The 16,394-nt window shown below is 40.3% G+C and overlaps 1 protein-coding gene across 2 annotated transcripts in view; it reads left to right on the forward strand.

The window, feature by feature from the left end:
• LOC138282607 (polyamine-modulated factor 1-binding protein 1-like) overlaps positions 1-16,394 on the forward strand; it is a 1,030,040-nt gene that overhangs the window by 225,131 nt on the left and 788,515 nt on the right. For both annotated transcript variants that reach the window (XM_069220389.1, XM_069220390.1), the window contains exons 4-5: positions 5,041-5,124; positions 5,520-5,666. In XM_069220389.1, the coding sequence (XP_069076490.1) occupies positions 5,041-5,124; positions 5,520-5,666 (231 nt within the window). The remainder of the gene's footprint in view (positions 1-5,040; positions 5,125-5,519; positions 5,667-16,394) is intronic.

A 16,394-nucleotide genomic window follows, 5' to 3' on the forward strand; every position in this document is an offset into this window, starting at 1 on the left:
CTCATTAACCAACCTATCCCAGCGCGGCTTACTCTGATGTCACATTCACACACTATGGCTGACAAAGTCTTGCGGCTTGTCCTCCTAATCTTCAACTCACACAGAACTAATGCTTGATATTGCAAGCACTAACCAAAAACCAATAACCAAAACAAATCAGCTGGTTTACTACTGGAAGGTACACAATCGCTTCAGAGACCTTACAGATTTTTACTGATGGCCCTTTCACTCATACAGCTATTCCTCCTTCGCAGCCTCCCACCTTCACAAGCAAAATTCGACCTGCGAATTTCAACCATTGGTCACCACATAACTAGTTCTCCAAGGAAACTAACCATCAAGATGCTACCAAAAACTGCAAGCACACCTGGTCCTTAGTACGCAAACTTACAAGGGGACCCGTATAGGCCGATTAACCTTTTGGATCGCATGGAGTATCTTAGCTATGTAGTAATCGATGAACATCAATAATCAATGTAATCAATCACCAACCACTAAGAGAACCTTTAAGCATGAGACAATATATCAACATTTCATGAATACCACAACTCAGTTATACGTTTTATCAATTTTATTTCCCTATTAATTACAATACTAAGTCATCAGGGTTTCTCAAACTTTATTCAATCAACTCAGAATTAGTACAGTAGTGACCACCAATAACACAATCTAATCATAGCTTGAGAAAACATATGCATGAATGCTTCAGCATAAGCCAACAAAGATTAATATAACAGCATTAATAGCAGAGTTTAGCAATCAGTCAATCAATCATTTGTCACTGTCAACGTCACCCAAAGGTCCCTTACCTAACCCAGAATATCATTTAGCATGTGGGACTTCATGCAAAAACAATTTAGAAAACGTGAATTTGGAAAACATCTAGCTAAGAGAAAAACTATAAAACAGCGCAGTCAGTACTTAGAAAGAAAGGCTTAAAATGTAATCAGTCACATTGTCATAGCTACCTATCCACGAAATGGACCAGCAACCAAGTCAGTCTTCGTCTTCAGGTCATCCATAGATCAGCAATGCATCAAGCTCTCAAGAGTATTAGCCCAATGACAGAATCTCGAACCTTGTCTCTTGGCGTCATCAGTATTCACCCCTCGCATCTTAATTTGTCCTCGAATCTGAAGTTTTAGCCCCTTGTCATGACTTTTTATTAGAGATTTTCAGTCAATCCCCCTAATTCTTAATTGGTCAATCAGTTCTTCGTACGTGACGTTACCCAATACTTTTTATTCTACATATCTAAGAGTTCTAATATTTTGCCTTTCTCAGTTCATGGATTGGTCCATGGTACAATGTCTTCATCATCCGGCTCTCCAGGTATAGAAAATGCTGCATGTTTCTCTTCAGTCAGTGTCTCTATTCTTCAAGTCCTGGGAAAGTACATAATTGTATCAAATTGACTTCATCATCTCTTGTCCCTCAGTACATTGCAGAAAATTCTAGCTAAGCACACAGTTCAGGGTCAGTTCATAGGCACCAGCAACTTCTACATCGTGCGTTTATTAATTCTGCTTCTGCCTGAGGCCTGGCAAGTAGGCCACGACTTCGGCTAAGTTAGCTTCTACGATATAATGCAAAACATAGGTTATACACCTCATTATGGCACATTACTACATCATTATTACACTTTTTCATTATTTCACACATTTTTACTTCTTTTAGTACAAGTTCGTATAAGTGGCTGACATACCCCGTGGGCACATTTTCAAAACATGCACATTAAGTTTTCTCTACGATTAATTTTTCTATGAACTTTTTTAAATCATAACATATAAGCATTTATTTATCATTTCTAATTAGCATATCTGTGTTAAAAGTACCTTTGGTTCACAATTTCATATGTTACAGTCCTTGAATTCCTTTTTAACTCTTTCATCTAAGTATGGAAATCAAACTTTGTCTTGGAGAGCTCTCTTTGTTGCACCAGCAACAGTACCCCTATGTCCTTCGTGAGCCACTTCAATCACTTTTTGTCACAGACTCTCCAGAATCAGGATCCTTGATCCTCTGCAATATAACTCCTTCCTAAGTTACAGACAGTTCCTCTTTTCCATGTGAATATTTTTGATATTCACCATCATTACTGAGACTGTGTATTTATGTCTTTTAACTTCAGCAGGTCACTATCATGACTTGTGACAGTGACAATCTGATCTAATGATACATCAGCTGGTGTACTTGACAGTGAAATTGATGTAGGCCTCAGTCGTCTTGGATGGAGTACTGTGACCTTGTATAGGCACTCCCGAAAAGTAGTCAGCAGGATTCCGATCCTTTCCTGGACAATGCACAATTGTATAATCATATTCTTGCAATCCTAATACCCATTGTTCAATTCTAGGAGGCTTCTTGACTTTTGGATTGCCAAAGATGGTCAGCAAAGCTTGATGATCAGTCACCAGCATTAAAGACTTTTGATTCAGGAACACATGGAAATGTTCAAAAGCCTATACCACAGCCAAACTTTTTTTCAGGCTGTGAGTAAGCACGTTCTGTTTGAGACAAGCTTCTACTAGCATAGGTGACACTGTGTCATCTAGCATTTCGGCATCTTCTGTGTTGTGCAAGTATGTTGCCAAACCTGACCAGGTTAGTGTCAACCACAATCTCTGTATAAAGCTTTGGATTAAAGTATGCCATTTATTTAGCATTTTCAATGGCATGTTTGATTCTTTTGAAACTTTTCTCACACTCTTTTGACCATTGAAGCAAAGCGTTTCTCTTCGCCAACTCTTGTAATGGAGCACTAATAGGAGCACTAATAGTGTCAAAGACTTGTATGCATCTTGAGCAGTAACTGGTCATTCCAAGAAAAGAACATCTTGTGGAGGTTCAGCATTGTCAAAGCTTGTACTTTTGCAGGATCAGGCGGCATGCTCTCATCAAAAAAGATATGGACAAAGAATTTAAATTATGCCTTATTGAACTCACACTTGTCGGAATTCAAAGTCAAACTGGCATCACTGAGTAATTGACATATTTCTGTGAGAGCTCTATCATGCTCCTTCTGTATAGCTCCAAAAACTAATATATCATTGCTGTAATTGAGTGCATTCACAACAGGCTGTATGAAGCATCGAATTACATTTTGGTAAAGTGCTGCAGTCAATGACACACCAAAACTAAGTCTCTTATAGTTAAACAAACCAACATGTGTAGAAAAGGTTGTAATACAGCTGCAACTTTCTTCAGGTTCCAACTGATGTTAACCTTTCTTCAAATCAAGTCAATAGAAGACCCTGGTACCATTTAATTGCATTATCATGTCAACAATATGAGGACCTAGATGACATTCTTGTTCAATTGCTCTGTTTACGTGGTGCATGTCAGCTCATATGCTCACAGCTCCTTCGCAGTACTTTTGAGACACTACTATGAGAGAAACCATCAACATAGGTGCAGAGGTTCGGAACGCAAAGTGTGCTTCCCTTCCTGTGCAATAAGTGTTCCTGCCATCACCCTGCCAAATTCAAGTCCCTACAGTCTCAAGTAAGGAGGACTTGGGACCAGATGTATAACGCATTTTACTGGTCGCAAATGACCCATTGGGCATTTTACGACCAGTAAAATGTGGTTTGGCATCTACCAAAGGCAAAATGTGAGTTGGTAACTTGTTACCGACTTGCATTCTGATTTTGCAAATTGGTATTAGGAAGGAACATGTAAGAGGCACCCTTCCTAATAGCGAGTTGCAGTGGTATGTATGACTGTTTTGCAATGGGGAATGCGGTTGCAAAAAATGTTCACTTAACTAACTCCTTGAAGGAGGCGGTAGCCCATTCCCCAAGGGGCCCATTTCCCTTTGTGAATGGGGGCGCCAACATTTTTTCAGAGCAAGCAGTGGTCGCACTTAAAAAAAAAAATGAAAAGAAAATGTTTATTTTCTATTTTTTAAATGCATCCCATTTCCTTTAAGGAAAACTGTGTTATTTAAGAGCAGTCACAGACATGGTGGTTTGCTGTCCCCAGCAGGCCACCATCTCAGTGTTAACTGTCCGTTCCCAATGAATCTCAAATTGCGACCTGCCTCATGAATATTGATGAGGTAGGTCAATTGCAAATCTATTGGGTATCGCTAAATGTGTCTGTGACACATTAGTACATATCCTTTTGTGACTCGCAAATTGTGAGTTGCGAAAGGAAATGGTTTTACTTCTGGCTTTCGGCATACAAGAGTCACCGTGGTGATGATGACACCCTGGTGGGAGAAGGAAATGTTTATCTAGGGTGGTTCAAGGGTAACTTTGGCCTCTGTCGGCCATAACTTACAATTTCTGTGCTAGCACTTAACCACAGAGGGGGCAGCCACACCTCGAAAGGCAGTACTCGAGCGTATACATTTATTTTTCATTCTTTCCATTCATGTCGTTTTAATGATTCCACTTTTTAAGAAGAGGAGTAAAAGAGCGATCGGTACTTGTGCTAGATGTATAAAACCGTGGTTATGTGTTGTGCAGTGGACAGGCCATGGGAGAATCGTGTGCATACCTTACAAAGCAAGAGAAAGTTACCTGGTCAAGCCTGAACCTCCCGGGATAAAACGAGTGACAGAGAGCAAGTCCTTTCTCATTCCCTAACCCGCACTTCTGTAATGCTGTACAAATTAGAATTTGTTAATAGCACAGCATGGTAATTGATTAGCCTACCTATGTGTACAGCTCATTTTAATTGCTTAAAAATACTATTTGTCAGCTACGTGTTCTATTGACACCGCTATCGATTTATCCGATTTTGCCTTTGTCTTGGGTCTCATACATAAAACTCACATATTCAGTACAAATGGGAAATGGCTGCATTGATTTTCTTAACTTCAACCCAAATGCTAAAGATTTTTGGATAAGCTTTCTCGTTACTTAAGCCAAAATCAATAAGAAAGAGCATCCTTTAATGAAAGAGCAGTTTGAGCAACGCACTTCAGAGATGGGGTCCTGCCTCATCCCTTGCTTCTCACATCGATCTCGGCGGGTCCTTAAGTGAGGTCCAATTGCTTGACATTGTGGTTTGTCTTTGTGTGTAAACCTGCAGCTACAGAGCCAGAAGGATGAGCTCCAGAGACGGCAGAAGGAAGCTCTTCCTCGGCCACAGAAACAAGATGGACTTCTTGCTGAGGTATAGTAACAGTTGAAGTTATGCTAAAGCTATAATTAAACGTGTAAGTGTAGGTCTCAGCTGCGTGCATTTTTTTTGTGCCCCAATTTTCGTTATGGTAAATTGGTTAAATGCAACTTTCTATGTATTTGTATGTGTGAATGTGTGTATGTATGTAAATATTTGTGTATATATATGTATATGTATATATGTGTATATATATATATATATATATGTGTATGTATATATATATGTGTATATGTATATATATGTGTATATATATATATGTATATATAGTGTGCATATATATAGTGTGCATTTGTTTGTACCTTTGCATACTTATAATAATGTATGGTGATTGCTAAACTTCAGTTATATTCCTTGTAATCATTTTTTGACTGAATGTTCTTTTGCAGCTCCAGTCCCAGGAGCACATAATTTACCAGCTCCGGACTGAAGAGTGTCGCTTAAAGTCTGAGCTGAGAGAGTGCGAATCTAAAGTTGGGAGGCTACAAAAGGATCTGGAGCTGTCCCAGAAGTTACACGAACAGGCCACTCATCAGGTACTGTCCCAAGACATCATTATTTACTCTCTACCACACACGTTTAGATGACTGTGCCTTCACATAATTAACTTTACTTGACCTATTGACGAACAGCCAGCAGAAGAGAAAAGCAAGAGTCTATACTGTCCACAATTGATTCGTTTTCAATTAGTTCTGCTTTTGGCTGTGGCTGCTAACATAAAATAAAGGCTATATTTGTACCGCAAAATTCCCTCAAATGATTGTTGAACTGTTTATTTTTTTTTGCCCAGGACAGTGAACCTGTTATACTCCAAAGTTAAACGAGACCCTCTGCGCACACCTCCCTTAACAAATTGGCTCACCAGGTACTTTTCCAAGGTATTTTTCACCAGCAGTGTGGTCATTGGCCTCACCAAGATAGACAGGTGCATCGTGCCAGGCACCTAAGAGCATTTTGGTACACATTTTGGCGCATGTATTTTTTCACCGACTGGCCTTATCAGGAAGCTGATTTTGCAGTCATGAAACGATTCCTAAAGCAGCAATTTTCCAGCGTGCTTAATTCTACTCCAGTATTTAGCCTTAGTGTCATAGAGGACGACTCCTTCGAAGTTTAAACTTGTAGCTGTTTTTTAAGCATTTCTTTCCCCTTCTTCCATAACTATTAGACGTTCCCAAACTTTTGCTTTCTTTCATCTGCGGGATCCAGTTTCATTGTTCCTGCTCCGGGTGTGAAAGATATAGATTTTTAATCATTGCTTAGTAAACATGCTAAACCAGGTTTTTTAAAACGTAAGTCTATTGATTAAATGCGTCTTGACAGCCAGTCAATGAGTCTGTTGTGGTAAAGGGGCTGCTATAATGAAGGCGCCCATAGAAACACACGATAGAGAGCAAGGAATTACAGCCTTAGGTCTTTACTACACCGGTTATGCTTGCTGTACGTCTGCTACTCAAATTCGCTTAATACCAGGTTATCATAAGAGAAATATGTAACTTTAAATAGTTTTAAATGAAATTTGAGCATAAATAAAAACCTTCTCTCTCAACTCATTATATATGTTTGACACTAAACATAAAGCATAGTATGAAGCTCACTGCCAACATTGGAAGCCCCTTCTACTCCGGGGAGGAGCCTGACGTGGATTAAGAGGCGACCTTAAAAGAGGGGGGTGGAGGGGGTAAGGTTAATGAGTGATGGGGGGACTGGAGCTGCTCTCAGCGCTCAGGGACAGGCGAGATTTAATCAGCTTTGGAAAGAGATAGTAGTGTTGAGGAATGAGTATTGTCCATGCATCATCTTTGAAGTGCAAGATGCAGTGAAACATTTGAAACCTACTATGCGCAAGGGTTTGCAGCTTACCCAAGTGTTCCCCAGTTAAGCTGTGACGTAAGCTGGCACCGTCTGAGCTGGTTGGCCTGAGTGGCATAAATAGTACTTTAAGTGTCACTTGTGATCCTCCTTGCATGTTTTAGAATTATTATTACATACATTTTGTGTAAGTTGCATTGATTTTCCACAAAGTACTATAGAGAAGTTAATTTTTAAAATATACAATCATACTCGAAACAAGATTAACCGACTTGCAACAAAACCACACACAAGGTTATCATTCATCTTTACACACCTTGCATTTACTTGTACTCTTCTCACCGTTGTGCTTTTTGGCACAGGTTGGGTCAATAATATTATTTAGTTGCGGCCAAAGGGTGACATACCAGCACTTTAAACAACTCTTGAATAAATAAATAAGCACATTATTTTAACTCACTCATCTCACAAGCTGCTTCATTAAGCTACTCTTTCCCTAAATAAAAAAATCTTGTTCTGCTGAAAAATAGAGTATTCAGTAGAAATTGTGTGAGTCTTGAACTGTAGAAGTTTAAAAAGCAAAACTATCAGAGGGCAGACCGAACCAAGGTTTAAAAAGCAAATAAATCGGACAATAATTGTTCTTACATAGAGGTTGTCCTTAGCAGGCTTTGAAAATGTTTATACTTTTTCAGTCCATCATCTGACCATTTTTTTGTGCCTCTTGCCAGTTAACTGAAAGGAGCAACATGTGATGGTCTTAAAGGCTTTACCAAAATGATTTACTATATTAGTATGAAAACTCCATTTTAGGAAGATAGATTTATGGGTTACGTTTTCAAGAGACTTCTCATAAAACATATACTAATTATATATTTGTTTATTATAAATGTCTTCTGGATGATTTGGAAGCTGCTGTGAAATAGTTACAAAATAAGCAGTTTGAAGCAGCATGGTGGTCTATACGTTTTCCATTGTTGAGAATGAAGAGACGTTTGTTTGGGAACAGACTATCAGTTAGCAAGTCCAAGGTTAAAAAAATAGGAAAAAACACAAAATATGCTTATTTTGAAACTATGCCCTGGCTCTCTTACAACATCTAAACCTTTCCTTTATAGGCCTACCCAGTTTTCCAATACAACTAAATCCAAGACTACTCCGCATAGGAGCACAAGAGGGTCTTAATATGTAAGGATAGATTTGTCTTTGATGTTTTTTTTTATCAAACTGAAGGACACATCATCCGCCCCTGAGTTTACCCTTCCCCCCTGAGGTGGGATCCTTCTTCAGGGTGCGAGCACGCCACAGAATCCTAGCTATTATCAAAACTGAATAGTGGATCCAGCGATAGAGGACTATGGATCGAAGCGACATAGGTTTGGGAAGTGTGAGGACCATCAAATCAACAATATTCAGTATTATAAAGCTTCAGTCAATAACTACACCAGTTTAATAATAATAATTCATAGATCTATTTCCCTATATTAACAAAGCTAAGGTCACGAAAATAACTCTCAAACACAAATGATAAACATACAAGATCAATAGCGACTGATTACATCGAAGTATATATCTCAATCTGATTAATACAATTAAACACATTTTCTCCAAAAGCGTCACAGTTATTAATAATACAAAAACTGGTAATAATGGTAAAGCATGCATTAGTTCAGCATCAAACGATTTCAAAACAGGTCATGAGTATATAACAATACATGTTGGGCTTCATGTGAAAAGAATGTATTAACACAAATTTAGAAAACCACTAACTTGATTATATTGCTGCACATTAATAGTTTTTTATTATAATCCGTTGCAGCTGGTACCTGGAAAGCAAGAGAGGCACAATTCACATTTAATAACCTATATTACCACAATAGTAGTAACAGCAAATGACCAGCTTCAGCTTGAGGACACCATCAGCTATGGGCCTAACGACAGCTAATCTCGAATCTCGTCTGCTCTTGAGGAACAACGAACCAACTCTCTCCAACGATCTTCTACTCTTTTTCCCTCTAATGAACCAACCATTAATCATTGTACGCAGGTTGTTATACTAAAATCTATTCAACTCCTGATTGGTCAGTCTATGGGGTGGTTTCATTTCAGCCAATCGACAACTAAATTGATGACCTAAACTTGACAAACCTATGCTAACTATAACATTTTCTTTTGGTGTAACTCTCCTTCTTCCGTCTCATCTGTAACTTCATTGTTGCGTATCTTGTTCTCAGGAAGAAACTTTCACTGTAACTTTTACTTCCATCCTCGAGGAAAAAACAGATATTAGTAACATTCTCAAACAATAGAACATTTTAACTAATGCAATGTTTTGTTAATACACAACCTTGTAAGACATGGCACTGCAACCCACTAGGGGTAGCTGTGGATACATCTACACAATCTTTGAAAACACTTATTATGAAAGCTTTGAATCATGGAAAATAACTACAGCATCTGAATATAATTTTGCTCAGCCAAGAACAGAAAAACAGACATTTCAGAAGCTCCTTGTTTTACATGCTGGTCCATTACGCATTTTTAATATGAAAATCATTAATAAACATATTAAAAAATTCACACTCTCACAAGGGCAAGATTATGCAGTGTTGGTAGACGGAATGCTTCCTATGTTTTCAAAAATGTACACATCAGCTTATTTTTAAACCAAGTGTAAATGTTATGCAAGTTGAAAAAGGCGTGTTTCTTTTCTTATGTAGGCCATAAGGCTGAGCAAATTGCGACCACTCAGGTGAGCACATTCAGTGATCACTGAATTTATGTGAAAGAGCGCTAGGATCAATCCTGCGACATGTTCTTGTAGTTTGGAAGCGTTGGTTACAGGAAGTTAACAGGTTGGCTAACTCTGCTGTGTTTCTTAAAACTGAAAGGGACCGCTGCTTGTGAATGTTGAATGAAACAAATCCCTTTTTAATTTCCTGTAAATCCTCAGTAGTATTTTATCAGCTTGCACTCATCATTAGGAAGTACTTTTATAGCATTTTCTGTATTTCACACTAATTATTAATATACCAGTTGCTTAGAGTCTATCTATGACATGTGGGTAAGCAAAACATGATACAGGTCCCCCATAGAGAGATGAACAAAGAATGCTTTAACACAGATTAAAATGAATCAGAAAGAAAAACAAATGCACAAAGTGAAGCATAGGGCTCACTTTGGCCTACTTGACTTTTTTGGTAAGTACAGTGGCGCACATGAACACAGAATACACTCCCCTGGTACATTTTGTACCTGAATCTGCTCCTTTATCTTTACTCCTTAGACCATAATATTGTGATGTTATTATGTTGACATAGCCTTAGTTTAAATGGCCTCCAAATGTGTTTAAATTCTAATTCTAGTTACAGCAAATCATACTTTCCCTAGCAGTATTGAATACAGAGAAAAAGAGTTGCACTTGTAATACTAAAAACCCCCAATGTAACAGTCATACTACATCCCTAGTAACAAGATAGAATAAAACAAATGCAATTACGTCGGACTGATAAAATAATACTTAACTTTCAAGTTGTGTTCTGGCAAAAGTTTGATAAATTCTAGATGACAGCATGATGGTTTAGAATTGTATTTCACTATGAGGTTTTCAGGCCAGGTGTCTGTCTTTTGTGATACGTGGGAGTTAAGTGATAGATGTGCTAAGTCTTTTTGTTGCCATTTGAAACAAAGAAACCAGATACTACTGTGGGCAAATTGAATTGACAAGCATTCTATGTTTAGGCTATGATTTCAGAAACTTGAGCTGTTGAATAGTGTTCGATCTGATAACTTTAGGGTGGCCACCCCCCCCAATCCTTGCCTACTTCCTCCACTTCACTGGCCTCGTTTTTGATGGTATTGGGACCCTGTGCACATTACTACTGCTAGTCAATGCTAAAGTGCTTGTACTGTCTCCTTAAAACATGGCAACATTGGCATATTTATTTTATTTTACTTATAAGTCCCCAGTAAAGTGCACTATATGTGCCTCGGGCCTGTAAATTAAATGCTGCTTGTGGGCCTGCAGCACTGGCTATGTCCCCGAATTAAGTAACCCCTTAACCATGTCTCAGGGTAGCGGTTGCAGGGCCTGTGTCTGCAGCTTTACACTGCCATGTTGACGTGGCAAAATAACCCTTTTGCCAGGGCTAAGTCTTTCCTTTTTATGCATATGTCACCCCCTAAAGTAGGCTTTGGATAACTCAGAGGACAGGGTGTAATGCATTTAAAGGACAGGACACATACTTTTACGTTTTACATGTCCCGGTAGTGAAAAGCTCCCACAGTACTTTTTCACTACTGCAAGGTGTATCTCTCCCATGGGATAACATTGGGATTACCCTATGACATCTTATAAGTGTAATTCACAATCTAGAAAATATACCATTTTCAAGTTTGGTGTGTCTGGAATCACAATTTAAATTCTTAACTTGTAGTGAAGTCGGATTTTAAATTGCAGTTCTGAAAATAACACTTTTAGAGAGTTGGCATTTTCTTACTTTAGACATTTGGTGCCTGCTGTCTGTCTCTGATCACATGTCTGGGGTGGGTGACAGCTGGCTTTTGTGTATTCCTCCCTAGACAGCTGCAAACAATGGACGCTTAGGTGTGACTTGATGGACCATCCTGGTAGAACAGGAGGGAGGAGCTGGAGTCTGTCTCACTTACACCTAAATAGGCTGTGTTTTGTTTCCGAACAAAGAGCTGCATACCACTGTAGTGAGTCCAGAGCTAAGGCTGAACCTCTATGCACTTCAAAGGCCTATCTTTGAAGTCTCCCATATTTTAAAGGCACCAGTGGCTATTGGTTCTGGATTACACATACCCCCACTTGCCTCTTGATCTGAGCCTCTGGGACAGAACAGACGTCTCACAGCTCCTGGACCAGTCTTCAATGAGCTTCTGACCCCAAGAGGTGCCTCTCAGGTCCTGGGTCATTGGATGTTTTTTTAATCTCTTAAAGTCCTGCTTTTGGGCTCTTTGCGAATAGGCCTGTTCTTTGCGAAACCTTGCCGCTCCACTGGAAATCCTGTGCGAGCTAGTGTAAATTAATCTCTTTCTACAGCAAGCAACGTCCACCTGTTTGAATTGCCACCTTGAGGCTCCAACCGGTCAGCAGGACTAATCTGGGACTGTATCCGAACCATGTGCCACATTGCAGTTGACTTTGACCCAGTCCAGCTCGACCAGATAGCAGTAGTTGGCACTTTGTGCTTTTAGGCGATATATTGCAGTTTTATTCTTTCAAAATTCATAACTCTGGTCGTACTGATTGGAGTTTTGCCTTTTTGGTCTTGTTTAATTTATTCTGTTTTGCTCTATTTTTCCAACCAGGTGTGGAATCTTTTTGACTGGTGTTTTCACTGTTTTACTGTTTGAAGTGTTGCACAAATGCTTTACACATTGCCTCTAAATTAAGCCTGATTACTCTGTACCAAGCTACCAGAGGGTTAGCATATGTTAATTTAGGCTTTGCTTGACACTTATCCTGACTAGAGTTGTGGTTGCTGCTTGACTAGAGCTCATACCCCAGTCAACCAATAACCCATTGTCTAACAAACGGTCATGGTTTACTCTTGGAGGATGATGTCTGTCAGAATACTTTACTCAGAGAGCACATGTATAACTCAAAAGAAATATTTTTGTAGATGTTGTGCTTGCATATCGGTCAGACCTATCAAAAGCGAGAGCTGACCTGAGAATTGTTGTGTGGGTTTTATATTAGTTGAAAGATCTATAGAAAGATTAACTCCTCAAACACAGAGAAGGTGATGGAAGGAATGTTTGCAAATACTCTGTCCTACTGGCACTTGCACTGGATAGTATTTCAAAACATCTTGTATGCCCACTTTTGAACTCCAGATGGAGGATCACCTTATGCAAATCAGTACTGACCCTGCTCCTATTAGGAACGGTCTATCCCAAACTTCGAGGCATGGCCATCTCCAAAAGGGAACACAAGCAACCCCAGACTGGTCGCTTCCTTTTTACTCCTCATAAGTAAGCTATAGCGTGCATCCTGTGGCACAATGAGAGAGGACTCCTGTCTGATGACACCCTTGGCCACTGAGGGTATTACATCAAAAATTCAAAAGGTGATGGGAGGAATCCTTACAAATAATTTAAACCACTGGCAATCACTAAAAAAAATGGAAAAATTCTAACCCATCTTTATTTCACCAACTGGGTTACTCTAGACATAGGCCAGGCTAAAAGCACTACTAACCCACCCTTAACATGGGAATACTCCATCCCAAGCTTCCATGTGAGGCCACCTCCAGAAGGGAACACAAACAGCAGACTGTAAGAGACCGAAGTATGGTCATACTGTTGGCCGCTTAACGTGTTAAATTAAACACATGAAAGGTGAAGAAAGAGATTATTGCAAATAGCCTAAACCACTGGCAATTAGTTTTAGTATGATAATTTAGCTCCTGCCACTAATTACCTCCTTTCATCTCTGAATTATCCATAGCATTTCCATTACATCATCCATGGTGCCGTTTCTCACCATTGTGTAGCTAAAGTCATCCTTTTACCTCTGATTAGCCACATAATGTACCTAGGCCTGCATTTGTACTGCATTCAGATGTTAATGCATATGTTGATTATAACAATGCATAAGAAGGCTATGGCCCCCTGCTGTCTAAGAGTGTTAAAAGGAATTATGGCCAACGAGGATGCTGTGTGGTCTGGTGGCTTCCTCTGATGCTGAAGAATACCAATGAGCCAATGCATGGAGTGCTCCACACGAAAACTACTTATGCAGAGACCTAGTGGTGAGATAGGTATGACTTATGGTCATGTGCACAACCTCAATATTCACACTGCATAGGGCTAGAGCAGTACACTGATTCGTTATAAGATATTTCTTATCTGAGCTGCATACAAGGTGATATGGCTCTGCACATATTGTTTTGCTCTTGAAATTACCCTTATGCAGGGCCGCCATTTCTTTCCTGGTGAGTCTTGCAGGAGTTTACATAAGTTACCATTTCCAATGAGAATAAATATTTAGATGATTGACAAACTACTTTTGAAACTGTTAAACACTACCTCTGTAGTTGTTGTGCCAATCATATGCTTAAAAGGTTTGCTAGAACAGGCTTTTGAGGTGATCAAATCCAGTGTTGCTGGTGTTGCAGGGTGCTCCTTACTGGAGTTGCTCTTCACCTTAACTTGGGAACTACATAGAGTTCTCTCTACTTTTTTGCATAATTTGTGCATCACTCTAGCCTTGAAAGGGTGTTGTTTTGACTTATACTGGGTGCTCCCTTACGTCTGAACAAAGCTAAACCTATCTGAAGAGATATATTGGCATTGAAATACATGTTGAGGGTTGCTTTTGCTCATTCCACGTTAGTTTGGATGGCATTTTACTAATTCAAACCTGTAATACGGTGCCTGGGGTGGTGAAAGGCTTTTGTCGTTTTACAGTTCGGCAAGGATGGCACTGGGCCAATCCTATGCTTAAAGATTTTGCTGTAAAAATGGCAAAAGTCTTTGTCACTTTCTAGCTTGGCGTGGATGGTACTATGCCAATCCCTATGCTTAAAAACATTGCTAGAAAAACATACATTTGAGGTGAGCAGTTCTAGATTGTCACTGGTGTAGCAGGTTGCTCCCTAATGGAGCTGCTCTCCACCTAAAATTGGGAACAACCCAGAGTTCGGTCTTCTGTTTTGTGCAAATTATTTTTAAGAAAGTCTGGCTAAGGTTTAAAATAGTCTTCATTTTCCCCATCTGGGGCACCCCCTTTTTAAGTTATCATTGATTTATAAAGTTTATATGGGAACACTTATGAGTGGTAAGCAGTGATGTGTTCAGAGCAGGAGGACGGTGAATCAAAAATTGTCTGGCATTTTTAGTTATGGCTTTCTGCTACATGTCCGCCATTGAGTAGGGAGGTGGGGAGGGAGGAGAGAACAGCTGGGAGGCGAGAGCGGGGGTGAAAAACGGTGCGAAAAAGAGGGTGGGCCCATGGGGGCAGCAGCGGCGGGAGTGCAGTGCGAGAGAGAGAGAGAGAGGAGGGGGGTGGGCCTCAGGGGCAGCAGTGGCAGGGAGAGAGAGGAGGAGAATGAAGTGTGAGAGAGAGAGAGCAGAGTGAGAGAAAAAATGGGGAAGAGTGAAACACGAAGGAAAGGAGCCCTAAAAGGGACAGACACAGAGAGCACAGCAGAAAAAGGAGGAGAGAGGTAGAGGGCAACCTAGTAGGAAAGCAGAGCTCTCCCACTAGACAGAAGGGATGAGGCACAGGCAGAAGCCTGCGGGTGGAGGAGGGCCTCAAACTCCTGACAGGAGTGAGGAGTTCAGAGGAGCGAGGGGTGAGAGGCTCTACTTACCAGGTGGAGCCACGGGTGGCAGAGCAGTGCACTGACCAGGTCAGTAGTGTTGCTCAGCAGTGGCCGCCATTAAGTAGGGAGATGGGGGAGGGAGAGGACAGCTGGGTTGGTTTACAGAAGCCTCACATAAGGAGAAGGCACACTGTAAGCAGATGGAATATTTGTGGTATTTTGCTTATAACAGGGACGCAACATTGATGTATAAAAAGCCATTTGCCAGCTTCCACAAATCCTCCCCTAAAGCTCAGAAATAGTTTATTGTATCTTTCGCTGCTGCTGCTACTAATAAACCTTGGGCACTCTTCAGCATTGTTAACTCTTGTCTTTCCCGTAGGGTTGTGCAAAACTCTCTAACACCCTTTGCTCACCTGAGTGAGGAGCTTTGTGATTTCTTAGCTAACAAAATGAAAACAATTTATGATTTTGTTTCCTAATCAGGCTACAGCAGAATTTACCCCAGAGAAGGTGTCTCCTTCTGGCCCAGTTTAGAAGAATTTTGAGAACTGGCGGAATTGTCCATGTTTCTGGCACCCTGTAAGTCTGGTTCACCCCAGGACTGCTGCCCCCGGACATTCTGAAGTCAGTCTTGATAATTGTCAATCCTGTTGTTAATAAACCACGGAATGCCTTGGAGTCATCTACTGACCTGAAGAGGTGGAAACAGCCCCTTATACTTCCTCTGCTAAACCTAATGCAGATCCTTAGTTACACAGCGATTTCAGACAAAGGCATCTGATTCCTTCAAGGACTGACTTAAAGAAGTGGGCAACTGGATGGGTGAAAAATGCCTCAAACTTATTTTTGATAAAACATATCTTTTTTTTTCCCCAGACACTCTCTAAGCTAGTGGCCATCTGAGTTGGGAATGCCTCCCTCATCCTCTTCCTGTATAAGAAATCTGGGCATCAAATTTGACTTAGCTCTGCCTTTTGAACCACAGGTCAAAGTGGTTTCTGCTAGCTGCTTTGCTACTCTGAAGTCCCTGAGATGGATGTTCTATCTGGTTCCTGTGGCATCTCCCAAGACCATTGTCCTTGCCCTTGTGACCTTGAAATTGGACTGCGCCAACAGTCGTTATTTGGGTTTGACAGCCTATCTGCTGCAGCCGCT

The sequence above is a fragment of the Pleurodeles waltl genome, chromosome 2_2, assembly GCF_031143425.1.
Source record: "Pleurodeles waltl isolate 20211129_DDA chromosome 2_2, aPleWal1.hap1.20221129, whole genome shotgun sequence".
NCBI lineage: Eukaryota > Metazoa > Chordata > Amphibia > Caudata > Salamandridae > Pleurodeles > Pleurodeles waltl.